General features: G+C 43.3%; 1 protein-coding gene across 1 annotated transcript; it reads right to left on the reverse strand.

Annotated features, from left to right (window-relative positions):
• On the reverse strand, positions 1 to 26,842 carry LOC112230322 (sphingosine kinase 1). The gene is made up of 5 exons (XM_042310928.1): positions 25,974 to 26,842; positions 12,866 to 13,015; positions 7,307 to 7,401; positions 6,869 to 6,984; positions 1 to 4,386 (listed from the first exon to the last, which is right to left on the reverse strand). The coding sequence occupies exons 1-5, from the start codon at positions 26,404 to 26,406 to the stop codon at positions 3,474 to 3,476; spliced, it is 1,707 nt and encodes a 568-aa protein (XP_042166862.1). The 5' UTR covers positions 26,407 to 26,842; the 3' UTR covers positions 1 to 3,473.

Here is a 26,842-nt window from a genome sequence, read left to right on the forward strand (position 1 = left end):
AGGACAAAATAGCAACTTAATCTTGTTTATTCAAAAGAAACAAGTCAAATGTTTTGGTTTTCACTTTATTTGATTCAAGATTTTGCCAAGTGGAAAAATAGAGCTGTATTCAACTCAAGTAAATAATATCAATCAAGATTTTGTAAAAAGAACAGTTACAATCTCTTCACCAAATACACCTGAAAAACACTGTCAATAAGACAACAGTCAAGCAGCAGTAGTAAGACTCCTGAGATTTTTGGGATAGTACCTGACAATTTATTTAGCTATACACAATCAAGTGTCAACGGAGTATATTAGGGCCTTGGCCGGAGTTTTCACAAACTGGGACATTAAGCTTCATCAAACCTCCTTTTCCGTTCTTAAAGTGCTCAATTCAACTGGAAATGGGTTACTGGAGTAGGTCCGTTTCCTCATAAATTTTAAATATTGAAGATGAATAGGACCGGTATCAGGGTTCTATGCCAAATCTTTGAAGCGTCACAACAGTACACACCCCTCTTCCCACAACTAAAAGGCAACATGTTCAAGGCACACCAAACAGTTTCAGGGACTCTTTCTCAATAGTCTGAAATCTGTCCTTGTTTCCTTTCCTGCATTGCGCTGATCTGAAAGAACTGAGCAGGTGAAAGCCTGCCAGCCTACTGATGAGCTTCCACCATATGTGTCTTCTTCTTTTCACCTGCCAAATATTTTCTAATCAGTGCAAACAAGCAGAGAAAATGAAGAGGGTAAGAATTGTTACAATTGAGAAGGCGCCAGGGACTGCATCACCAGCAAGGCAGGCAGACTTTGCATAGGCTGTGAGTCGGGCCCAGAGTTTTCTAGTCAAGTGAAGTGGTCAGGAAAATCTCATGGCCCAAGCTAGCTTAAAGAAATTGATTTTTTGGAGCATGTTTCAAGCCTGAGCGAAGCCGAAAATTCCTGTGACAATCAATGGAGTCTGAACAATTGATCTCATGGAGGAACAGAAAGAGACTGATGTCATGTGCGTTTTGATATTTTCACCTCCATTTCCCCATCATAATGCTTCATGACTGATTCCCAGCATGCTATGGGGCATGTTCCTCTACCCAGGTGTTGCCGACACCTGCCAGAGCTTACAACTCCTAGATATGTATCAGCTAACCACAAATGTTATACTATCAATTTGTCAGTCAACGTCTGAGCATGGGAACACGACCAAGGTAAGGATTGGAAAGGCATGTGCTGCTGCTCTAAAATAGCAAGCAGTAGGGGGAGGAACACCAGATGAGCTCATGCCCCTGACAGGGTTAAAAGCGGAGTTAATCATTTTGTACTTTAAACATCAATGCAAGGTGCATTCTTTTGCATGCACCGCAGCTAAAATCACATGTCATTTTGGTCTTCCCCCATGTATAATTATTTAGTCTGGCCTGACGACAGGTTTACAACAAGTCAATACACAATCACAACATGAAATGGACATTTTTGCATTTTGGGAAAATTGTGTGACCCAAATGTGTACTCATTCATATCAGGGGCACTTTGTGGCTCTAAAAAATATAAGCCGAGGCCCAAAAACATTCTCTCAGGGTATCCCCCAGTTCCATAACCTCATCATCCCCTAAGGCGAACAAGATGAACATAAACATCGAACAAGATGAACATAAACATCTTTCTTTCACAGTGTCAGTCAGAAACTTATGTTACACTGCTGTGGAGAATGAACATGTTTATCTGTGGAGAAGGGCTGTGTGCCAAGACCACGTCTGTGTCTATATGGGCCCTGTTCAAAAGTAGTGCACTTCATAGAGAATAGGGTGCCATTTGGGATGCATCCCACACAATGCTGGTCCCTCAGGCAGCATTTAACAAGTCCATACTCTCCCTCATCCCTCCCTCTTTACCATCCCCTGACCAATGTGCTGTTTAATCAAGCGCCCCCTGTCTTCCTTTTGTGTTTAAGGCAGAATAAATCGCCCTCCTTCCGAGAGTTCAGAATCAGTACAGAAGAGGGCTATGACGAACGTAAACACAGGCTAGCTACTGTATTAGCATCACATTAGCCTTCGGTTGCTCTTGTCATTTCATAGTTTATCTTCTGTGTGTGTTTTAAAGCTTTATGATAAAGGTGATGATGGCCGAGAAGGGGAAGGGGTCTGTACCGTGCGTGTAGTGTACTGTTGGTGTGTCAGCTGTAGCTGCAGGCAGACAAAAGCGAAGGACTGCCCTGTGGTGCACTGCAGTGTCGAGAAAGGGAGGAGGAGGGGATGGTTGAATTGGATGGATGGGGGAGGGGTATGGGGAAAGACTGCAGTTGGAGACCCGAAACAGGCACAAAGTCACGTAACCTGGACTTGTGCTGCATGCCTTCCTTTGCAGGACAGGCCACAACACAATAAACAGGCTCTCACTCTAGGCCATTTTAAAGCTAGCGGTTCATGGAAATATGAGGTATAAAATGAGCACATGTCAAATTACGTGAAGATGTGTCTTCTTTAGTATACTTGTTTGCATGTCAATGTAAGGTGGCTGGTTGAAGAAGTCATGGAAGTATGGTGCGTTTTCAGCTAATCACAACAATGCCTAATCCAAAATAAACTCCAATCTTTTCAAATCCAAAACCGGTCTTCAAGTAGTCCAGGGTCAGGGTCTAGGCCTTAGGATAAACTACTGACCCTCAAGATTCAAGCTTCAAGGTAATCAAAAACAACTATGGTTATTGAGCATCAATGGTTGAGGTTTGATTTCGGCGCAACTGTCCCCTTGTGTTACTTGGGTTCAAATGAGTTGGTTTCTAATAATGTCAATGCTAGCTCCCGGAGATTGCATGGATCTTCCATATGTCCACGTCACAGCGGAAGAAAGGAGTGAAGGCATCTATCCATACCCCATTCGTTGCATAAGAAAGAAAATGGAAGTTGCAATGCCCTCCCATAGACATAAAGCATGCCCAGGGTCTGTGAGGGACAGGGTGGGTGACTGACACTACATATGGACCCCTGGTAAGGAGAATGTTTATGTGTGGGTGGGTATGGTGGTGGGATTTGCAGTGGGGTGAAAATATTCATATTTCATGAGTTATGCTTATGGAGTAAGACAGCATAGCTCTTGATCGATCTCTTACCTCGGGTTCTAATAATCTATCCATGTCATAGCTTTGCAAAAGCCAATTAAAGGCCAGTTGCTTTGTGATAGTGGGAATCCATCTTAGAACAGCCTAAATTCTAATTAATGGGGAGAATGGGAGATTGAGAACATTGGGCTCTAGAAATAAAACGGACCCACCCATTGTGAACTTTTTGTGTTCTAGCCTTGCTACTCCTTTGTGGCACTTCCAATTCAAAGCAGAAATTCAGAGAAGACTAAAAAGTCCATTAATCCCACCTCCCCTTTAGCTAATTGTTAGCATAGCATCGTCCAGAAAATGCTAACTAATGTTAGCTTTTAGCATAGCATATCTATTAGCATAACATGCTAACGCTAGCTATCCATCCAGTGGATCTTGTTTATAATCTAGTGATGAGCCTGGCAATCCCACCGTGTACCTGGGCCTGGACCGGCCCATACTCCACCACCTCCCCATCCACCGTGATCACCCCTTTTGACGAGTAGGGCTCCAGCCGCAGCGCCCGCACCCGGGTGTACACCAGATGGGGGCTGTTGTTGGCCAGGTGGGTGCCCTTCTCCATGGCCAGGAAGAGACGGAGCAGGGCCGTGCGCGATATGCCTGCTCGGACGTATATCAGGTGGATGAGGCCGTCATCAAGTGTAGAGTCGGGCGCGGCATACAGGTCCTTTGCCAGGTGAGACTGGTACATGGCCAGCATGAGGACAAAGTCCTCCTCGGGCACCACCACCCAGTCGCTGGGCACGGGCTGGTCCAGGGGCACCAGGAGAGAGTCTGGCGGGCCTGTTAGGGTGGCATTTGCGGACATGGATTCCCTCTTCTTCGCCTTGAAGGCGTTGTTTGAGTTACGGGAGTTGTGGAAGGCGAGGTGGGCTGTGTTCTGGCACGGCGAGTCCTTCAAAGGTTGGCAGAGGAGGGTGGAGGAGCAGAATGCAGACAATGGCGGTTGGTGTTGAGGTGACATGCTTGTCATCTCCAACGAGACTGGCGATTGCCCATCCTCCTCGTCAACCGGCAGGTATGCCAGACGGCCCTTATACACCCTCAATGATGCCAACCTGACCAATGTGCCCATGGTGAAGCGGGCGGCGCCCACGTGGCGATACTTCTCACTCTCAACGTCCACGTCAGCCACGAAGCCCCAGGCCAGCGAGAGGAAGGAGAAGAGACGCGTGGGGTTGGAGCGGCTGGAGCCCAGGTGGACAGAGGCCAGGTCCATGCGAGACACCAGGCCCTTACACAGCAGGAAGCCACAGCTGATCAGCAGCTCCTCGCTTGACACCGGCTGGGCCCTGTCAGAGGAGAGAGAAAGAGGGGGGAGAAGAATGGGATGAGAAGGAAGAGGAAGGGGGAGAGAGAGGGGAGAGTTAGGGGTAGACCCGACAGACAACAAAGACAAGCCCAGCTGGGAGAGGGGGCTGGGGTGGGAGGGTAGAGAGGTCATGGGACCACCAGCCCCACATCCACCACTCAGCCTGCTGTTTTTTCTTCATCACAGCCTATTAGATAATGACGTCTCAGAGTTCCATACGACTGGGGTCACGTCCATATGGCAGCATATCCTTATTCAGCTTGGATTCAATATTCAACCTAGGCATTAGGCTCACCATTCAATAACAGCCATCTCTGTTCGGCTTTCTTTTATCACGGTTTCTGTACATTGTTTTTATACACAATAACATCGTACCATTTTGAGCTATTTTCTTAGTCACTGAAAAGGGAACCTGGGTGTAGCATCTTAACAACCAGTAGAGGGGGTTCTAACTATAAACTATTAGAGTCATCCGATCCCACTGCTCAAGGTAAAACTGACCCGTTTTACTGTTTGTGTCCTATAGCCTACAGCCCAAACAGATCTGGGACCAGCATATATACATAGAACAACCGGGGGAGATGAACATAGAACAACCTGGAGAGATGGATAGACGGACAGACAGGAGGGCATGCTGGTTGTGTAATTGTGATTCATTGTGTTGATGTTCTGTACTGTGGTGGTTAAAGAATGAGCCAGCAGCAGTATGTTTGTCCTCCACTACTGATTCTGGGGATTTACTCAATAGGGTTTGTCAAACATGTGGGCAGTAGTAGGCCCTGTGCTGGTGTAGACGGTTGTCTATAGTGGGTCCTTCTTTACGGTCTTCCTGGAAGTACATTTCTCACCCAACTGGATAAATTGGTTTTCAATTAATTATTCCCTTCTTTGAGCTAATCACTGATCCAACATGGGAAACATCAAAGCAATGCATTACATCCAACATGGGAAACATCAAAGCAATGCATTACATCCAACATGGGAAACATCAAAGCAATGCATTACATCCAACATGGGAAACATCAAAGCAATGCATTACATCCAACATGGGAAACAAAGTCAAAGTAATGCATTACACCAACATGGGAAACATCAAAGCAATGCATTACATCCAACATGGGAAACATCAAAGCAATGCATTACATCCAACATGGGAAACATCAAAGCAATGCATTACATCCAACATGGGAAACATCAAAGCAATGCATTACATCCAACATGGGAAACATCAAAGCAATGCATTACATCCAACATGGGAAACATCAAAGCAATGCATTACATCCAACATGGGAAACATCAAAGTAATGCATTACATCCAACATGGGAAACATCAAAGTAATGCATTACATCCAACATGGGAAACATCAAAGTAATGCATTACATCCAACATGGGAAAGATCAAAGCAATGCATTACATCCAACATGGGAAAGATCAAAGCAATGCATTACATCCAACATGGGAAAGATCAAAGTAATGCATTACATTCAACATGCGAAACATCAAAGCAATGCATTACATCCAACATGGGAAACATCAAAGCAATGCATTACATCCAACATGCGAAACATCAAAGCAATGCATTACATCCAACATGGGAAACATCAAAGTAATGCATTACATCCAACATGGGAAACATCAAAGCAATGCATTACATCCAACATGGGAAACATCAAAGCAATGCATTACACCAACATGGGAAACATCAAAGTAATGCATTACATCCAACATGGGAAACATCAAAGCAATGCATTACATCCAACATGGGAAACATCAAAGTAATGCATTACACCAACATGGGAAACATCAAAGCAATGCATTACATCCAACATGGGAAACATCAAAGCAATGCATTACATCCAACATGGGAAACATCAAAGCAATGCATTACATCCAACATGGGAAACATCAAAGCAATGCATTACATCCAACATGGGAAACATCAAAGCAATGCATTACATCCAACATGGGAAACATCAAAGCAATGCATTACATCCAACATGGGAAACATCAAAGCAATGCATTACATCCAACATGGGAAACATCAAAGTAATGCATTACATCCAACATGGGAAACATCAAAGTAATGCATTACATCCAACATGGGAAAGATCAAAGTAATGCATTACATCCAACATGGGAAAGATCAAAGCAATGCATTACATCCAACATGGGAAAGATCAAAGCAATGCATTACATCCAACATGGGAAAGATCAAAGTAATGCATTACATTCAACATGCGAAACATCAAAGCAATGCATTACATCCAACATGGGAAACATCAAAGCAATGCATTACATCCAACATGCGAAACATCAAAGCAATGCATTACTTGCCACAAGTAATCATGCAAGATTGAGTACTTCAAGGAAGGGGAGGGGGGAAGCATGCATTTTCAAGTACATTATTGGGACTAACTGCTGCTAACTAACTGCTACATGGGGGTCTTGGTGTGTCACCCACCCAGAGTAGTGGTGTATAGAGGCAGCCAGGGCATTACCGGAGCCCCCTGGTAGGATGCCCAGTGGGGTCTGGATGGCCTCCTCCCAGTCCTCTCTCTCCATCAGGCCATTCACAACCTGGGGGGGGGCAGAGAGCAGGGGTCACCCAACAGCCAGAGACTCACCAGATCTATGGCCACTTTCACAGACCAAGTTAAGGCCGTGTCGAAACTAAAGTGCATTTTCAGTGGATCCTCTCAAAAAATAGGCTGAAAATCGGTGTCTGTGCAACAATATGCAAGGTCAGGCAGAACCACGGATCTCAGCAAACTGGGGGTTTGAGGTTTAGAAGAGAAATGGATGCCATGTCGGCACTAAAAGTTCCAAGACAGTTACTAGGTCAAGTAAGAATGCACATTTGAATTATTGTCGGGAATGGATTATTGTACTTGTACCTCACCTCAAACAGCAGTCCGTCCCCGGACATGATGACTAGAGCACCCCACTGTGACAGGTCAGCCTCTCTCACCAACTCCCTGGCATGGTTCTGCCGCTCTGAAAACAGACAAGGAAGACGAGTACATTTACACGTGTTTAGGTGTGTGCGCGGCCATACAACCACTGTTTGTGTGTTATTGTAGTGTCAAAATCCCTCTCTTTTGTCGTTGTGAGACCTTTAACTTTCCAATCCCTTTGGGAATCAAGAGGGTGTGTGGTTTGACAAAGTTTAAAAAAAATTGAGATGACAAGGACAAGTATGACCCTTCAGGGGACAAACTGTTGAGTACAATAGCTGAACAACAAAACAAAAGGGAACATGGAAGGTAGACTACACAGGAGATTGGTGGTAGAGGACAACTGATATGCCACCTACAGTACCAGGCTCAGTGGAGGCTGGTGAGGGAAGGACGGCTCATAATAATGTCTGGAACGGAGTCAATGGAATGGCAAACCCATGGTATCTATTTGATACCATTCCACTTCAGTCATTACCCCTCAATTAAGGTGCCACCAACCTCCTGTGACCAGGTTAGCAGCACATGTCTTTAGGGCAGAGAGGACAGTTGATATGCCACCTTAATGAAATGCAGTATCACATTGTAAATTAGATTAAAATGCCATATTACGTTATAGGGCCCTCCATCAAATTTGACTGGGTCAATCAGCAGATTGTACATTGCAACAGAAGTAGGATTATGTGTCCCTTATGATGCTGATCTAAGGTCAGATTCAATCTTTCTCCCTCAATGGTTAAGGTTGGGCTTAGGTGAGGGTAAGCTGATCCTAGAACTGTATCCATCATTCCACCAGGAGAAGGATGTTTCCCTAAGCACTGACCTAAGGTCAGTTTTGTGTTATTTATCTGTATGGTTAAGGTTATGCTCAGGTGAGGGTAAACTGCTTGTGGATCTGTACTAATGGCTCCTAGAGCTGTAATTTATTTTCTTTAGGGGGCAGTAGTCTATCAGTGGAGGCTGCTGAGGGGAGGACGGCTCATAATAATGGCCTGAATAGAGTGAATGGAATGGCATCAAACACATAGAAACCATGTGTTTGATGTATTTGATAACATTCCACCAATTCCGCTCCAGCCCTCACCATGAGGTGCCACCAACCAATTAAGGTGCCACCAACTTCCTGTGTAGTCTATATATAGTGAGTGACTGGTACTCCTTCCTGTATCATCACCATTACTTTTCAATCGCACCTTTTAGTCCCCTACATTTCCCTAACACTCCTGCCAGGTTAGTAAGAGCAGCACACTCTCAGAGAGAAGCGCGCACACGTATTTCCTCTCTCCTCAAAACACTCTTTATAAAAGGCCAGACCGTCTAAGAGCTCTTTGTTGTTGTAGCCACTCAAGCTTAACAGCATAAGCCAAGTCTCTCTTTCTTCCCCAAGGAATCTTATCTCTGCTTCTCTCTAAGGCTGTGCTTACACAGGCAGCCAAATTCTGATCTTTTTTCCACTAATTGGTCTTTTGACCAATCACGTCAGATCTTTTTCATAGCTGATCTAATTTGGTCAAAAACATCAGATTTGGGCTGCCTGTGTGACCGCAGTGTCTGTTTGCACAGAGATACTGTATAGCAGTGTTTCCCAACTCCGGTCCTCCAGTACCCCCAGCGGTACATATTGTTGTTGTGGCCCCCTGACAAGCACACCTGATTCTACTTAAAACCCTTGACAAGTAGATTCAGGTGGTTTTGTCTGGGGCCACAACAACAATATGTAACGCTGGGGCTACTGGAGGACCGGAGTTGGGAAACAGTCTTGTAGATCTTGATGTTAAGCTTGTTTGTCCTTGCATCTGAAACCCACCAACACCAAATGGCACCCTATCCCCGACACAGTGCACTACTTTTGACCACGGCCTACATTGCTGTGGTCAAAAGTAGTGCACTGTGTCGGGAATAGCGTGCCATTTGAGACGCAAAGAGACCTTTCATTCATTACCCTCCTGCTGGGCCTGAGAACCGTATATACAGGCAGGGAAAATCTATTTTCCCTTCAACAGTCTCCTCACGTGACATTTGCATATGCAGTGGCTGTAAACGCAGTGTGTGTATAGATAACCGGTCAGTGTTAAAGTGGAGGTGGAAAATCTATGTTGGCTGGTTGCTAAGTAGGAGAAGATGTTGTTAACCCACTCCCTTTACTGTAAATGGTGATAGCTGATAGTAGCCGCTAGCAAAAAGGGAGGGAGGTAGCATATGTGTGTTTAAAGTGCTCACGCATTCACACTAACAGGGGGGGGGGGTGCTTTTAGTAATTTTTATGAGTGTTTGCTCGAGGTTGGATGTTAAAATATATGAGGTCTGGGAATGGGTGCAGTGCAGACACACACAGACAGGCAAACAGACAGACACAGACAGCTGAGGGGGAAGTTGATGCTTTTAGTCATTTTTATGAGTGTTTGTTTTGGTGTTGGGTTGGATGGTAGAATGTAGAGGTCTGGGACTGGGTGCAGGGCAGTACTGTAGCGTAGTTTGACTGACCGGCTCAGTCTCTGGGCTGCAAGCAATTGTTCTTTCTTCTTCCCAGCTCTGTGGCTTGAGACTAAATCATTACACCGCTCCCTTCTGCTCTACACTGGTCCTTGGGTGTAGGGGAGGTGTGTGTGAGTTTGGCTGACTATCCTGTTCTCTACAGTGTGTGTGTGTGTGTGTGTGTGTGTGTGTGTGTGTGTGTGGACAAATATCCTGTTCTCTACAGTGTGTGTGTGTGTGTGTGTGTGTGTGTGTGTGTGTGTGTGTGTGACAAATATCCTGTTCTCTGCACTGTGTGTGTGGGCGTGCACATGTGTCTCTCAGGGCAGCCATTGTTGTCCCTCTAAAGAAGCTATAATTTGGACTCGGGTTCCAAAAAAAAGAAAGAGCGCGAGGCTTAACCTCCAATGCCACCATGCAGTTTCATGTCCCCAGACTCCCCTCGTCCCTACTCACTTTGCTTCACTCTCCTTTCTCTGTCTCCCTCCTCCCAGCCACACTCTCACTGACCCTGCCTCCAACAAAAGGAGGTTCCAAACCCATCTCACACTAGGGTATATACAGTATTACTGCTGGGCTAAGGACACAGACATGACAGGCATTTTTTTTTTTTATTAAAAAAGGGACCTTTCAATGGTCTAGGAACGACGAGGATCACACCAGGGCTCCATAATGCACACTGACAGAAATAGCAGGGATACTTTTCATTGCCGTGTGCGTGGGTGACCTGTTCAAAGGCTACGCCAAGTGTGTGTCTAACCGGAGACTTTGGGTCAACAGAGGTGGAGCAGAAGTGGCAGAGGTGTGTGTGTGTGTGTGTGTGTGTGTGTGTATAGATAAGTCAACCTGTTTGGGAGCTGGAGGACATGCTGTGGCAGCTTAGTCAGCACCCAGGGACAGAGACAGCCTGAGGGATGTAGAACCACTAGAACCACCGCCTCACCGCACGCTCTCCCCCCTGTGAACCAGCCATAGCGAACAGGCCACAGGCTGTAGAACTCACTGTTTTGAAAACCAACCACAGCTAGGTTACAACGGCACTGGAAAGATAACATCCCTCAACTGATTCTCCTAGGTCTCAAACTGACTGACTCTTAATAGTCAACACGGGCTTTTTCTACTATCTAGTTTCCGGGCCACAGGCTATATGATGGGCTTTTACTGTTCTGTTCCAAAACCACCAAAGCTAGCACTGACGGTAGATGGGTCACAACTGCACTGATCTCACTGGAAAGGCTGTCACTGGGAAAAGAAGTGGGAGATAGCTAAGAGCGAGGGAAAGATTGAGAGCGAGAGAGAAACAGAGATCTTTTGAGACCCTCGTGTCAAGCGTCCTCCATGACCAGTTTCCCCGTCTCCCTCTGGGCAGTGACCTCATCCTTCCCCTCCCACTGGCTCCAAACACAGCCAGGGCTCCAATAATGGGCCTGTCCTCGCTCATTAGCGTCCCCATGCTAACCGTCCGCTAGGCTAGCACAGCTCTGGCCCTGCCTTACTGGATTAGCACCCAGAGCCACTGATATTTTCTTTTCACATTGACCTTTTCAGCATGGTTCCAGTGAACGGATAACCAGTCCAGCCCAGTACAGCTTGGCTCGGCTGGACTCTGTAGTGTTCAAAGGTGTAGCAATGGTGATGCAGAATCTTTGTTTGCAAACTAACGCCTGCACAACCTTTCGTCTTAGTGTTGGCATCTACCTGTACAGTGACTACCTGGCTATTACAGGTTAGACTTGAATCAAGCCCAGCGTCTCCGAGCTGTGGCTGATCATGGAGAAGGATGACGACATCCCAATGGACAGAGAAGTCAGAGATGATCTACCCTTGTATCTGGCAAGTTAGATCACCCATCCCTCTGCATTGGACTAGAACAAGGGCTCTCTTCAATGGGGAACTAACTGACTGTTCTCAGAAATAATGTGCTTTTACATACTGTACATAGCATACATAGCATTTCAGAATGCGTTCAGAGAAATGCTCTCTCAGTTTTGGGAAAGGGATTAACTTTCTTGCCTGCTCTCTGACACTGCAGTGATTTAAGAACAGAGAGAGGGAGAGAAACTCAATAACCTAAAACTAGGGCTGAAATGTAGGGCTTCAAAAGCTACATCGGGATCATGTTCATTAGGGAACCAAACGGTACAAAATGTACTAAAACATAGTAGGGGACTGCCTAAACTTGTCCAACAACAAACATTTATTTTTCATTTGCATAGTGGTGTGCCCTAATGGATATGACTCATCTGATAAGCTTTGAACCAGAAGCCCAAAGCAAAACCAGGACATTATCAATCCAATGTCCCCAGACTGTGGCAACACATATTATAATGATTACCCCATCAATGTGGCTTATAAATGACATCAAATCACACACACACACACACACACACACACACACACACACACACACACACAATTAGCCCATCAATAGGGTCCACAACATCAAATCATGGGGAACCAGATTTACAGAGGTTTGTGTGTAAACATAACATATTACATAATGGATCTACATACATACATATGTGCCAGCAGCAGATTAATGACTGCCAGCTAGCGATGAAAACAGCCAGAGGATTTATAATGGGGGAGGGAGAGGGGGGAGAGAAAGAGGGAGGGTCAGCTTGAGAGAGACTGCCATTAGCTGCTTTGCTTTGTGGGACATTGCCAATTGGAATGGAGGGACACAGAATGATGGTTTCTGTTTTGTTTGTCCAGTCTGCCAAGCGGCTGAGCGTGTGTGTGGTGCTGGTAGTGCAGCGCTTTGACAGTCGAGTTATTCATTGACCTGTAATTGCAGGTGTTAGTGCAGGATATTGACCTGCGATAAGCTGTGTGTCAGTGTATGCACACGCATTTACTCAGCAGAGATGACTTGTGTGTGTGTGTGTTTGCCCTGTGTGTGTGTGTGTGTGTGTGTGTGTGTGTGCGTGCTTGCCCTGTGTACCTGTATGCGTGTGTGGATGCGAGCGTGTGTGCGCGCGTTCCACGCATGCATGCGCGAATATGCACGTACAGTACGCTAAACTCACCAGTGATGACCAGTGTGTGTGGGACCCCGGCCTCGTTAAGCATGCGTTGGACGTGTCCGGTGAAGAGGCTGAGGGCCTGGCCCTTCCCACTGTGGGGGTTCACCAGTAGCATGACGCTGCAGGGACGGTGCACCGCACTGTAAAGCACGCCTACAACAGAGAGGATGCGTGGACAGAGGTTATGACAGATGTTAGACCCGCTAATTTTCATGACCTTGGCAGAAAATCCCATGAACACAGAATCCTGTACAATTTTTAAAGTTCATATTCAGTGTTCTTTAACACAATGTTTAGCATAATTACATATTTTCCCCTTTCTGTAACATACATGATTTCCAGTGTTTTACTTGAGGTGCGGGTTTGATGGTCGCTCCACATGATACTGAATGTTTATGGGTTATTCTCATGTCTGTGGATAGGGATTGACGCCAGACTGGAGGTACAAGGATCGAGGACACACTGATGTGTGATTCTGTAGCAGCAGACAGTCATTGACTTTTGGGTTTTACTTCCTTACAAGCCTCTCGGGCTGGCGTTTCCAGAACATTTGGCGCTGTCGGATTAGGACATAAAGGGCCCGTCTCCAAGAGGCCAGTTAGATATTTTCTCTACTTCTGTGCTGGGTGTTGTGTCCCTGTTTCAACTTGTAATAAACCACATTGAGTCTATCTGTGACTTCTCTTCTCTTTTGTCACAGCAATATGCAATGGAGGGAGAAGCTTGATCTTACTATTATTAAGGTCAGGAGTTTTTCCTGACCATGTTCCATGACCAGGCCCTATAACTAGGGCCCAGAGTTTTTCCTGTTCAGGTCACATTGGTAGTCAGGAAAAACTCCTGTCCCATTAATCCTCCTCTACCATTAATCCTCAGAATATACTGATTAGACAAACACTCAGAGCTATGACTCGGGGCTTCTTTGCCAATTATTAACTTTCTGCAACAGTCCTCTCTAGCTAAACCATTCTGGGAAATGAAAGTATTTTAGTCACGGAGGATGGGAAAGCGAGATAAACAAGTTTGACAGATGATGAATGACTTGCTATGGGTGGAGCACAAGGACAGTGTTTTGGATGCTCCCTGGATGAGGTCATCCACCAACATCAAACCTAATTGGCAGGATGTGTTTTTCTAGACGACCCCACGTCTACTGGAGCTACTGTCAACATATATCGCAGACTACACCATTACAAGTTAGGAAACACCACCTATCATAGTTACCATATCTGTACTACTGTAAACAGTGCATTGCAGACTATGAGTGTGTCCCAAATCGCACCCTATATAGTAGTGCACTACTTTTGAGTAGGGAATAGGGTGCCATTAGGGATTGCAAGCCTCTGACAACACAGGTTAGGTTATGAAACCCCACCTATCAGTACTGTAGATTTGTGGTATCTGTGGAGTTTGGTCATGGGACTTTGACTAAGTTAGATGGAATGGGGTGTGTCTACTGTAGGTGCCTTGTCACAAGGCAGTTAAAGTGACATCGTGTTGTGTGTTTGATAACACATGGTCTCAGTTAACATGGCCTATTGTACCTAGACAGGCTTCCTACTTTGCTTGACATATACCAAACAAAAATATCAACTCAACATGTAAAAGTGTTTGCTCTGTGTTTCGTGAGCTGAAATAAAAGATCCCAGAAATATTCTGTACGCACAAAAAGCGTATTTCCCTCACATTTTGTGCTCACATTAGTTTACATCCCTATTAGTGAGCATTTCTCCTTTGACAAGATCATCTATCCCCCTGACAGAAGTGGCATATCACGAAGCTGATTAAAAACCATCCTTACACAGGTGCACCTTGTGCTGGGGACAATAAAAGGCCACTTTAAAATGTGTTTTTTTTTAAATGGGGGAAAGCGTATTCTGATTGGCTGGTCCTGGCTGCCAATTGAGTTGGACTATGCCCTCCCAGGCCCACCCCAGGCTGCACCCCTGCCCAGTCATGTGAAATCCATAGATTACGGCATAATGAATTTATTTCAATTGACTGATTTCATTATATGAACTGTAACTCAGCGAAGTTGTCTATATCTTTGATCAGTATAGGTAACAAAGCTTTGTAGCAGCCACAAATACAATTCCATCTAAAAAAAAAAAACACACCCTCACACAAAATGTAGGTTGAATCAACATGGTCAACATCATGAATTTGCTAAAACAAATTTTTAAAAAAAGCCACACTGTTTTTCATGTCTCATTCTAACTCAAATTCTAACCACATACCAACAATAGTGTTTTTCGATTAATTCCAAGTTGAATTTACGTTTGTTACCACTTTAATATCAACCAAATTGGATGTGTCTTTGCCTGATGGGTCTTGTTCCCATGAAATGTGGACCCTTTCTTAACAAGTTATGAAGTTCTGGGAGGACGGAGTTGGCAGGGCCCTCATTCGTAACCATTGAGTAAATTTCACACAAAATGTCTGCATGCTCCATTTCTGAAAAGCCTGTGCACATACAAAAATATTGGGAGTTGTTGATATTTTACAGTGACCTTTTCAAGCTAAACATGCATGCTGCTTGTCCGCACACTCACACATTCTGCAAGACTGATTGCATATTCAAACAATTTTAAAAAGTAGGCTAAATGCTACAGCCCTCACCCCCAGATGAATTGTTCACTATTTTGTTTATCAATAGACTATTGGGGTTCTATGTCCTGCCTTGGTAGGCTCTGAGATTAAACAGACAAATATTACACTCCCATCACACAGCAGTACTGGAGCCTACCCATACTGTCAAATTACAGTACCAGTCAAAAGTTGACACACCTACTCATTACTAAATTCAACCAAAGGAAACTACTCTGGTACGTTATATAGTCAGTTATATGATCCTGTCAGTTTAGGGATTATTGAAAGACGGGACAATCTCTACTTTTTCTTGAAATCGTTTTCTAAATATGAACAACATTTGAAATATACAGTACCAGTCAAAAGTTTGGACACACCCACTCATTCAAGGCTTTTTTTCTTTCTTTTTTTAAAACTATTTTCTACATTGTAGAATAATAGTGAAGACATCAACACTATGAAAAAACATATGGAATCATGTAGTAACCAAAGAAAGTGTTAAACAAATCAAAATATATTTTATATTTGAGATTCTTCAAAGTAGCCACACTTTGCCTTGATGACAGCCTTGCAGACGCTTGGCATTCCGTTTTTTTTATGAATACAATTTTTTAGCAAACCCCCCCATTTGCACAAAATACTTACTTGCCAGCTTGCAATACAATATTTCAACCACTCGCAGATGTGTGTACGTGTGGTCTAGAGTTTGTGGAGAGGTGAGCACATTCTCACATCAAGTCAATTTATTATAAACGCCAACTTTTGCATGAAAAATAAGCACGGTTTATAAATGAGGCCCCGGGGCAGTTCCCTCATAAATCATTTGGCATGGACCTGTGCCAACCCAGCTGGAAAGGGCCCCAACCATGCTGTGTTTTTGCATCATCATTACCTGCAAGGCCTGTCTTGTCTCGACCCATTGACACTCCCTTTTAGCCAACCTAGCAAATTCCTAAACATTCCTTCATTATAAACTGGCTGTGGTTGAGAGTACCACCTCCACCTACGGTCTTGCTTGTCAGCTCGATGCAATGGTTAGGGTCAGGAGTTTTTCCAGGTGAAACTGGTCTCTAGCTGACCTGACCACGAAAGCTCTTGGCCCTAGTCATAGTATAGCCCTAGTATCCTACAGCCTATAACTAGGGTTTGGAGGTTTTCCTGGTCAAATCGGGGAACATCCAGTATAACCCATTATCAGCTAAATGACTGGCTCATTGCCACATGACACATCTAGACGAAACCAACAAAGCACACACCCAAACAGAGAGAGAAAAATTAGCAATCTGGTTTTGGCCTGTTGTGGTCGGAGCTCTGAACAGATCTGTGTTCTCCCTTTAACAATCACATCTGAGCATGCCCAGTGGGCACTGAGGTAACACAGTAGTGTGGGGGCGGATAAAGTTACAACAACACTTGCCATGCCCTTAAAAGGTCATACTCGTGTCATTAAAGGTCAATCTCTTAATTCTCAATATCCTATGGTTGCGACATGTAGTGGTAGCAGACTACTATAAAACTATAGTCCGGTTGTTATTTGTTTTAGTCAGTTGCCCTTGGTTAAGTAGGCAAACACTGATAGTATGTATTATGACACAATTAAGACACAATTTTTTTTTTAAAGGCAATAGAATTACTGTAGAACAACGAAGGAAAATTGGCCACAAACTATTATTCGGGATGGTTAAAGATGCCATTAAAAGGCACTATCCAAGGGCCTCCCGGGTGGCGCAGTGGTTAAGGGTGCTGCACTGCAGCGCCAGCGGTGCCACCAGAGTCTCTGGGTTTGCGCCCAGGCTCTGTCACAACCGGCCGCGTCGTCCGGGTTAGGGAGGGTTTGGCCGGTAGGGATATCCTTGTCTCATCGCGCACCAGCGGTTCCTGTGGCGTGCCGGGCGCAGTGCACGCTAACCATGGTTGCCAGGTGCACGGCCAGGTGCACGGATGCGCGCTGTGTTAAGAAGCAGTGCGGCTTGGTTGGGTTGCGTATCAGAGGACGCATGACTTTCAACCTTTGTCTCTCCCGAGCCCGTGTGGGAGTTGTAGCGATGAGACAAAATAGTAGCTACTAAAAATTGGATACAACGAAATTGGGGAGAAAAAGGGGTTAAAATTCAACAAAAAAAGGCACTATCCAAACCCGATTTACTGTAGAACCATCTTGACAGTGGTAAACCAAACAATTCCAAAGAAACGCTTGCTGTCTGAGTGACATTTCAACTGAATTCACTAGTGCGGTGATTAAGAAATGTCTCATCTGTAGACTTCAAAATGTAACAGTGAACAATTTGTCCTGAACTTTAATGAAAAAATCACTGCTCTGCTATTCGCCGCAGGAAATTCCAGTTGAAATGAAAGGGAAGGGAGAAAAACCCCATAAAGAGTATTTTTATGGTCTCGGCTTAGGACAGCATCTTAGAATAGCAAACTTGCACAGTATTGCGTGACAGATCTCGCTTGCGACTCAGTGAAGTGTCTGTTCTCGTTAAGACATGGAAGACGGAGCATTTGTTTATTTATTAGCTAACCCTCGCTTTTCCTCGAATCTGAACTGGGTGGCTTACAGCTTCAATTGACTATAGAAGATGTTGGTGTAGGGTGAAGGTTTGCTATCCTGCTATCTCTTTCCCCCACCTCACTTACTCAGGCTCACTTCTAACAATGTTTGAACATGCATCTGTCCTCCCTTCCTTTGGAGTAATCCCTGATCTAACATGATTAGTGGTGTAAACAACGCAGTGGCGTGCTTTCATCTATCGGACTGTTAGTTAGATCAGTGGTGACTTTAAAAGTAGGGAGGAAGTAAAGATGTCTTCCTTAAGAGGGTTTTAAAAGGACCTCATCTGCCACCTTTTAACACTTTGGCTCAGACACTTTATGGTCCCGGGCCAGACGTCACAGTTTCATAGCAAACAGTTTACTATAACGTATGTTACATTCAGGTCGTAGTACAGATGTTTATATCGGCTTGTTTGGACCCGAAGAAATGGTATTGACTGTGATTGCACCTTTACAACGTGGTTTTCAGACAACTCATACAAGTGTCTATGTGCCTTTATGACCATAGTAGTCTGACCTAAATTCAACCAAATGAAACTACTCTGGTACATTATATTGTCAGTTATATGACAGTGTCAGTTCAGGTATTATTGAAAGACACAATCTCTGCTTTTTCTTCAAATGTTTTTCTAAATTTGAACAACATTTGAAATATACAGTACCAGTCAAAAGTTTGGACACACCCACTCATTTAAGGATTTTTCTTTAATTGTACTATTTTCTACATTGTAAAATAGTAGTGAAGACATCCAAACAAGGAATAACTCATATGGAATCATGTAGTAACCAAAAAAATGTTAAACAAATCAAAATATATTTTATATTCTTCAAAGTAGCAACCGTTTGCCTTGATGACAGCCTTGCACACTCTTGGCATTCTCTGAATCAGCATCACCTGGAATGCTTTTCCAACAGTCTTGAAGGAGTTCCCACATATACTGAGCACTTGTTGGCTGCTTTTCCTTCATTCTGTGGTCCAACTCATCCCAAACAATCTCAACTGAGTTGAGGTCAGGTGAATGTGGAGGCCAGGTCATCTGATGCAGCACTCCATCACTCTCCTTCTTGGTCAAATAGCCCTTACACAGCCTGGAGGTGTGTTGGGTCATTGTCCTGTTGAAAAACAAATGATGGTCCCACTAAGCACAAACCAGATGGGATAGCGTATTGCTGCAGAATGCTGTGCTAGCCATGCTGGTTTAATGTGCATTGAATTCTAAATAAATCAGACAGTTCACCAGCAAAGCACCCCCACACCACCACACCTCCTCCTCCATGCTTCACGGTGGGAACCACACATACAGAGATCATCCATTCACCTACTCTGCGTCTCACAAAGACACAGCGATTGGAACCAACAATCTCAAATTTGGACTCATCAGACGAAAGGACAGATTTCCACCAATCTAATGTCCATTGCTTGTGTTTCTTGGCCCAAGCAAGTATATTCTTCTTATTGGTGTCCTTCAGTAGTGGTTTCTTTCAGGCAATTCAACCATGAAGGCCTGATTCACACAGTCTCCCCTGAGCAATTAATGTTGATGTGTCTGTTACTTGAACTCTGAAGCATTTATTTGTGCTGCAATTTCTGAGGCTGATAACTCTGATGAACTTATCCTCTGCAGCAGACGTAACAATGGGTCTTCCTTTCCTGTGGCGGTCATCATGAGAGCCAGTTTCATCATAGCGCTTGATGGTTTTTGCGACTGCACTTGAAGAAATTTGAAAAGTTCTTGAAGTTTTCCATATTGACTGACCTTCATGTCTTAAAGTAATGATGGACTGTCATTTCTCTTTGCTTATTTGAGCTGTTCTTGCCATAATATGGACTTGGTCTTTTACCAAATATGTCAATCTTCTGTATACCACCCCTACCTTGTCACAACACAACTGATTGGCTCAAATGCATTAAGGAAAGAAATTCCACAAATTAATTTTTAACAAGCACACCTGTTAATTGAAATGCATTCCAGGTGACTACCTCACGAAGCTGGTTGAGAGAATGCCAAGAGTGTGCAAAGCTCACATCAAGGCAAAGGGTGGCTACTTTGAAGAAACTCAAATATAAAATATATTTTGATTTGTATAGCACTTGTTTGGTTACTATACGATTTCATATGTGTTATTTCGTAGTTTTGATGTCTTCCATTATTATTCTACAAAGTAGAAAATAGTAAAAATAAATAAAAACCCTTGAATGAGTAGGTGTGTCCAAACTTTTGACTGGTACTGTATATTTTGAAAGACCAAGGTATCAGCTATCATACAATGTAAAGGAACAACCTCCTGATTCTATTTTTTTTTCTCATAAAATGCAACTAACTGGATTTGTCAATTCCGTCAGACACCATAAAAGGCCTTTGATTTTTACATTTATTGTCCAAGTGTTTAAAGGCCTTGATATTATTCATTTTAACAATAGATTATTCAAATATGTAATACAAATCTCCAAACTTATTTTTGTTTTCTAGCACTATATCATGCTCCAGGGCTAATTTCGTTGTTTTTCTTTTCTTTTCGGCATGTTCTTTTAGATTCAGAACATAAAACAACATTTTATGCAAACATCAAAGCAAACATTTTCCATTGGATCTAGCACGGAAAATACGTCAATAGTTTAAGCATATGTTGCAGAAAAGTGATTCAAATATATTTTTTAAATATTTATAATGACAAAAATATGGATCTTAAGGTCGATTAGCCATTACATGATGAAGTTGACAAGCCACTGATGGAGTTAACAACAAATACTCAAAATACATATTTTTGCCTATAAAAAAAAACTACTTCAATATAAATAATTTGTAAAATATATAAATTATTAATTTGAAAACCCTCAAAAATATAACCATTTCATCAGATCTTTCAGCACTTTGACGTTATATATTTTTGGAGTTGCATCAAAATTTGTAAAAAGTTGCAACAAAATTCACAGCCTATCTTAATCCATCGGGCAGATGGAGCTGACACTTTATGGTTGTAACAATGGCAATTTCAATATTGTTTGTTTAACTTTACAGACCATGATTTGTCCTGTTGCACTACATGTAATGAGGACATGAACAAGGGGTCCTTATGGTAGAGCTGACCCTGCTCATTCATGATTCATTGAATTGACCAAATCTCCAGACACATTTTTTAGGAATCCTAGTTTTGAAATAGATTTTGTTTAAAGTCAGAGAGGGCTATTGCAAGAAACTACACAAGAGATTTTCAGTTAATATTCCTTATTACCCATTTTAGAATTTTAAACACTTTGAGAGTTTTAAAAATTGGGAGCCTTTGCTCTGGACAAGGGCATTTCTGGGCATTGAGCAACACATGGAATTGAATAATATTGAAAATATTTAGAAAATTCCAAAAGAAAAACCCCCCCCCTTATAAAATTCCCCTAAATGTAATTTTTTAAGCTCAAATAATAAAAACAAAATCAAATATTTTCCAACTATAAAAAGAAAGCTTGCCTGCCAGACAAGGATTGTCCCGACTTTCAAGAATTCCTGAGTTAGTACATAATACGGTAGGTACATAACCTACCATGATAAGCTCAACGCCAACAGACTCTTAAATAGTACAATGGTAGCAAGCCAAGTCATGCTTAATTATTGCATGTACCCATCAATGCATTCCTACACGTCAGGTGTAGGTAGTACTAAATCTGGACCAACCCCCATCACGAGAAAAGCCAGTTTCCACATGAAAGGATTTCTGGATTATAGGTTATCATCACCCATTTGGCCACTAGCAGCCATAACACATATCTTAAGTATAATATGGAGAAGGACTGGGCGATATACCGTGAATGCTGGTAATACCGTTATGAATCCACATACCGGTAAAGATTTTTACAATACCGTCTACAATTACAATTTTGATAAAATGCTAAATAAACAAAAGTTTTACAAAAAGTTTTGTCCATGTTTTGTTGAGCATTAAACCATCAGAACGGAGAACGCCTATTAAAACCACTTCAATTCATTTGATGCCATCCTAGGGCCATGCACTGGTCATAAAACATATTTCGAACTTGTATTACTCAGAAACATCGAATACTGTCAAAAATATTGTGATACGATGTTAAAGCCTAGCCTTAATATTGAATGGATTTGTCATAGGCTAGCACATCCACTAAATGTAGTTATCTTAACTGTCTGTATTTGTGCTGGTAAGATACAAACCAAATGTGTCTTGTGTAGGCTGTTTTAGTTCCCCCATCATATATATTTTTTTCATATCGATCCTGAAATCGTATTTTTATACCTACATGAACAGTCCCTCACCAACCTAAATGCGTCTGATGGTACCTCACCAAGACAAACACAAATAGTCTTGTACACAACAGCGTGGCAGTGTGTTCGAGCGAGTGAGCAGATCCTGGCTGAGTTGAGACTCAAACCAGACCTACCGCAAAGGGTGTCTAGGGAGGAGATGCCTGGTGTGGTGATTTGTTCTCAGAGAGAGAGAGAGCGAGCGAGAGAGAGAGACATGGAGAGAGAGGGGGAGAAAGAGAGAGGATAGCGAAAGGGATTCAGAGATTGGGAGAAAGATGGGGGAGAGAAAAAGGGGAAAGAGAAGGAGAGTGAGATGAGGGAAAGATAAAGAAGGATAGAGAGAATGGCACAGATGCAGATGGAGAGAGAGATAAGGGAAAGATAAAGAAGGATAGAGAGAATGGCACAGATGCAGATGGAGAGAGAGAGAGAGAAAGATACATAGAGCGTAAAGTCAGCGCAAGACAAAGTGAGAGAGAGGAGCGGAGAGGATCTAACCACCCACTGGCTGTCATTCTCCTCTGGAGTGGTGTCTCCTGGGTAACTTCGGCAGTGGGGTGAGATGGTTGTGTTGAATTAAAACAAACGACTGAAGTAAAAACGTCACGTATTTTTATAACCTATAACTGACAAGACTTTCGCATTTGATAGAATTAAACTATCACTCAGATTTAACTAAAGACTTGCAGCTTACATGCCTTACAGTACATGGTCTGTAAACATGCAACGTAACATAACAGCAGATTATAGCCATGATACCTTGCAGATAAAGCTGTGTGTAGAGGAAGCTGGATACCCATGGTGAAAAACCCACAACCACATAGTGAGAGACTGCCCTTCTCATAGATGATAATAGACAAGCATTCCGCTACACTCGCATTAACATCTGTTAACCATGTGTATGTGACAAATAAAATTGGATTTGGTCTTCGTTGAAATGTGATTGAAGCATTGTTGTGTCATTAGCCGAATAGAGAACACGAAAAGAACACAGCATGCCATAAACGGACAAGGACATTCACTTTCTTTTCATTGCTATACAGATGTAATTCAAATCTCATTCAATGTGCTGTACATTGAGAAGAAACAGATCCAAATTCCTATCAACATTATTGAGTGACAATGACATTTAGCTGATTTTCCGTCCAGCTTGTGTGAGTGTGTTGTAATTCCTCTTTTTACTTCTATAATTTTCACTGAGTGGCCTGAAACACTAAGCTGCTGTGAGCCCATGGGTCTAAACAGGGAAGGCCTCAGAGAGAGGTGTGTGCGTGTGCGTGCGTGCGTGAGTGAGTGAATGAGAGAGAGAGAGATGGGCTAGGTCAGAGGTCTTGACAGCACGTCAAGGCTCATCTTGGAGAACATCCGACAAGAGTCCTCAGGGAAAGGACTGCTGTCTCACTGCTGGGGCCTCCTAGTGAAAAAAAACACACGCGACTTTCCATCTCCCTCTTTCTCTTCTGCTTTTGAAGCAGAGGAACAGATGCATGAACACAGAGAACTCAATGCTACCTATTTTCCTAGAAAAAAAACAATAACTAGAAGCTAAACCATGCCCCTTAGCATTGGGAATAAAAGATCATTCTGTAGCAGTGGAAATCCGTGGTATATTGATCCGTTTCATCCAGGATCAATAATATCCAATAACATACAATAGTATATTATTACACCCAGTCAACTCCAATAGAATATCAATGTGTGAAATGATATATAATAACAATATGCTGTCATCCTAGTATTAAATAACATTTAATATGCTATGTTGTATGATTACACCATGTTCATTACTATACCCCAAACCTCTAAATGTCTATTGTAATGCATGCTGTTGTCCATGCAGTGGATCTGGTTTGTCGAAGGGGCCACTGGGTAAGATATTAGTAATGGTATTGAGTGTGCTGGAAGTGACCTGCTTTGTTGCTGAAAGGAGAGGCCCTTGAGGTATGGGACAGTGATGCCTGTCTTATTAATTTATCCGCACTATGTCCCAAGTGGTGCCCCATTCCCTACACAGTGCACTACTTTTGACTGGAGCCCATGCAAAAGGGTGCCATTTGGGACTCAGTTCCATTTCACGCTACAGATGCACTGTAATGACATGGGTGCCGCGGGATATGTTGATTTACAGGCAGATGAACAAGCGATACGGCTCCCTAAAATGGTATGTTGTTTTATGGTAATAAAATGGTTGTGTCAACGTCGAGGCGATATCATTGTCAAGTTTCAAAGGGAACTATAATATCCATAGTACAGTATCTTGCAAAGTTGACTTCTAGCTCATCACTCCACTATCTTGCTTCTTGGACAGCTTGATCATTGGACAGCTTGATCATTGGACAGCTTGAACAGTTGTAGTTAGATTGTGCAGCAGCCCACCGCTCCCCCACCACTAGATGTGACGGCACACAGGCATATATTCATGCATTGCGTAAATAGAAATACCTCACTTTGCTGAGGAATTTCAATAGCTCACATCCTTTGACAAAGCCTCTCTAAAGAATTCCCATCATCTCGGTTTATAGGCTACCTTCATCTGTTAAGTTAGTGTGATTGGATGACTATAGACTTACATGGCACTTTCCTTCTGAACGGATCAATCTGTTATTGGTTCCCTGCATTGTTACCATGTCTACAAGGTAAGAGACAATGACGTGGGTTGACCCTTGTTTCTGAACCTTCCAATTAAAGTGCATTTTTCCCACCAGAGTAATTATAGACTTATATCCCTTAGCACTCACACCTTTAGTAGGCCTGTTGCCAAGACCAGGGCTGCCCAACCCTGATCCTGGAGATCTACTGCCCTGTAGGTTTTCAGTCCAACCCTCTTCCTGGAGATCTACCCTCCTGTGGGTTTTCAGTCCAACCCTAATTTAACACACCTGATTCTACAAATTAGCTGCTCAACAAGACTGAATCAGAGATGCTTAATTCGGAAGAGGAAGAAGAGGGTTGGACTGAAAACCTACAGGACAGTAGATCTCCAGGAAGAGGGTTAGGCAGCCCTGGTCTAGATCAGGATTTCTCAACCCTCTCCCAGACGTTTCACATTTTAGTTTTAACCCTAAACACCTGATTCAATTAGTCAACTAATCATCAAGCCTTTGACTAATTGAATCAAGTGTACCAGTTTAGGGTTAAAACAAGGAGAGAAGCATGTTGGGAAATCCTGATCTAGATGTTTTTTCTCTGTTAGTATTTCTCTATTAGGCCAGGGATATTCAACTCTCACCCTACGAAGTCTGGACCTGCTGGTTCTGTTGTATCTGATAATTAATTCCCAGGTTTACATTTTTTTTTAAAGTAAAAAGCAGAGGAACTGGAGTTGAGTTTGAGGGGGTTAGGCTATTGTTATTCTAGATGCTGTTTTGTTGTTACTTTGGTCTGTTAAAGGTTGCTTAGTGAACATTCTGTAATTTGAGTCTGTCTGACCAGTCCTATTGTTTTATTCATTTACGGAAATTTGTTTTAAAAGGTAATAGAATAGCCTGAGACAGATGACACTGATAAGAAAGTGCGGAACAATAGACTAGATTACGCAAAAACAACCCTTTGTCTATGACTAAATAATGTGCACTAGACAGGTATACCGACTTCATAAATAACATGAATGCGATAAACACACACACCACTTTCAACCGCTTATGAGAAAATTATATGATAATATGGTTAACTCATTTAATTAATGACTTGCTCACGATTTCTCAAATGTTGCTGACGAACAGAGTTCTCCCGGATGGTGCCAGCCCATTTCTCTGCCTCCTCCAGGTTGGCGCGTGGGTCCTGGAACAGGGCCACCCGAAAGCACTGCTCGACCCGTTGCCTGGCCACCCCAGAGCTCATCCATCGTCTTTTAAAAGGGTAGAAATAGACCGAGAAGTACGCTCCCGCGTCCGCGTTGTCATCTGCGCTGAAAGCCCGGCAGCCGACACAGTCCCTCAAGTTGAAAACCACCTTGCTCCGTCCCGCAGGTGTTGACGTGACCTTCTGAATGGTGAGGTCCCTCTCGGTTAAACTCACCGCGTACCTCACCTTTCGGTTGCCCGTGGTCGTGAATTCCCCGTACCGCAGAACCTTGGTGATTCCGTTGCGATATGATGGCGGGTCCGATTCGGTTATCCTCGGTTCCATCCTGCGCGCAGAGGGAGGAAGGGACGCGATCCGCAGACCTGCTTGCGCGTGTTAGGGGGACGCACACAGTCATATACCGGCTGAAGAAGCAAGCGGTCCGCAGGGCAAGAGACTGCGAGTGATTTCAACGCAATTAAGATTTTTTGCCATTTGACAAATGTGTCAGGTCGCTCTCTAGTGATAGAATTGAGGAACGACAATTAAAGCGTTGTGGACGGCGCCTGTACCAAAAGTGATCGTCTAGATTTGCCCACGAAAGATACACTTGTTTTTTTAACAGTATATTTCACATGGGACCTGTCAACGAATTACATTATGTTCAGAATTTTTCATCAGACCTTGTCTACAAAGTGTATGACCATTGTGTCATTTCGAAAGAATGTAGTCTGCATGGGCTTCTCTTCGCTAATCAACGCACCAAGCGCGCAGGAAATGG

The sequence above is a fragment of the Oncorhynchus tshawytscha genome, linkage group LG32 (assembly GCF_018296145.1).
Source record: "Oncorhynchus tshawytscha isolate Ot180627B linkage group LG32, Otsh_v2.0, whole genome shotgun sequence".
Classification (NCBI taxonomy): Eukaryota; Metazoa; Chordata; class Actinopteri; order Salmoniformes; family Salmonidae; genus Oncorhynchus; species Oncorhynchus tshawytscha.

Bases quoted from the DNA above. Each gene is read 5' to 3' on its own strand.
- LOC112230322 (XM_042310928.1), bottom strand. From the start codon at position 26,406: ATGGAACCGAGGATAACCGAATCGGACCCGCCATCATATCGCAACGGA. The intron at 7,402-12,865 runs GTGAGTTTAGCG...GTCTGTTTTCAG, and splicing joins ACACACACTGGTCATCACTG to AGCGGCAGAACCATGCCAGG. The intron at 6,985-7,306 runs GTGAGGTACAAG...GCCCCCCCCCAG, and splicing joins GGGACGGACTGCTGTTTGAG to GTTGTGAATGGCCTGATGGA.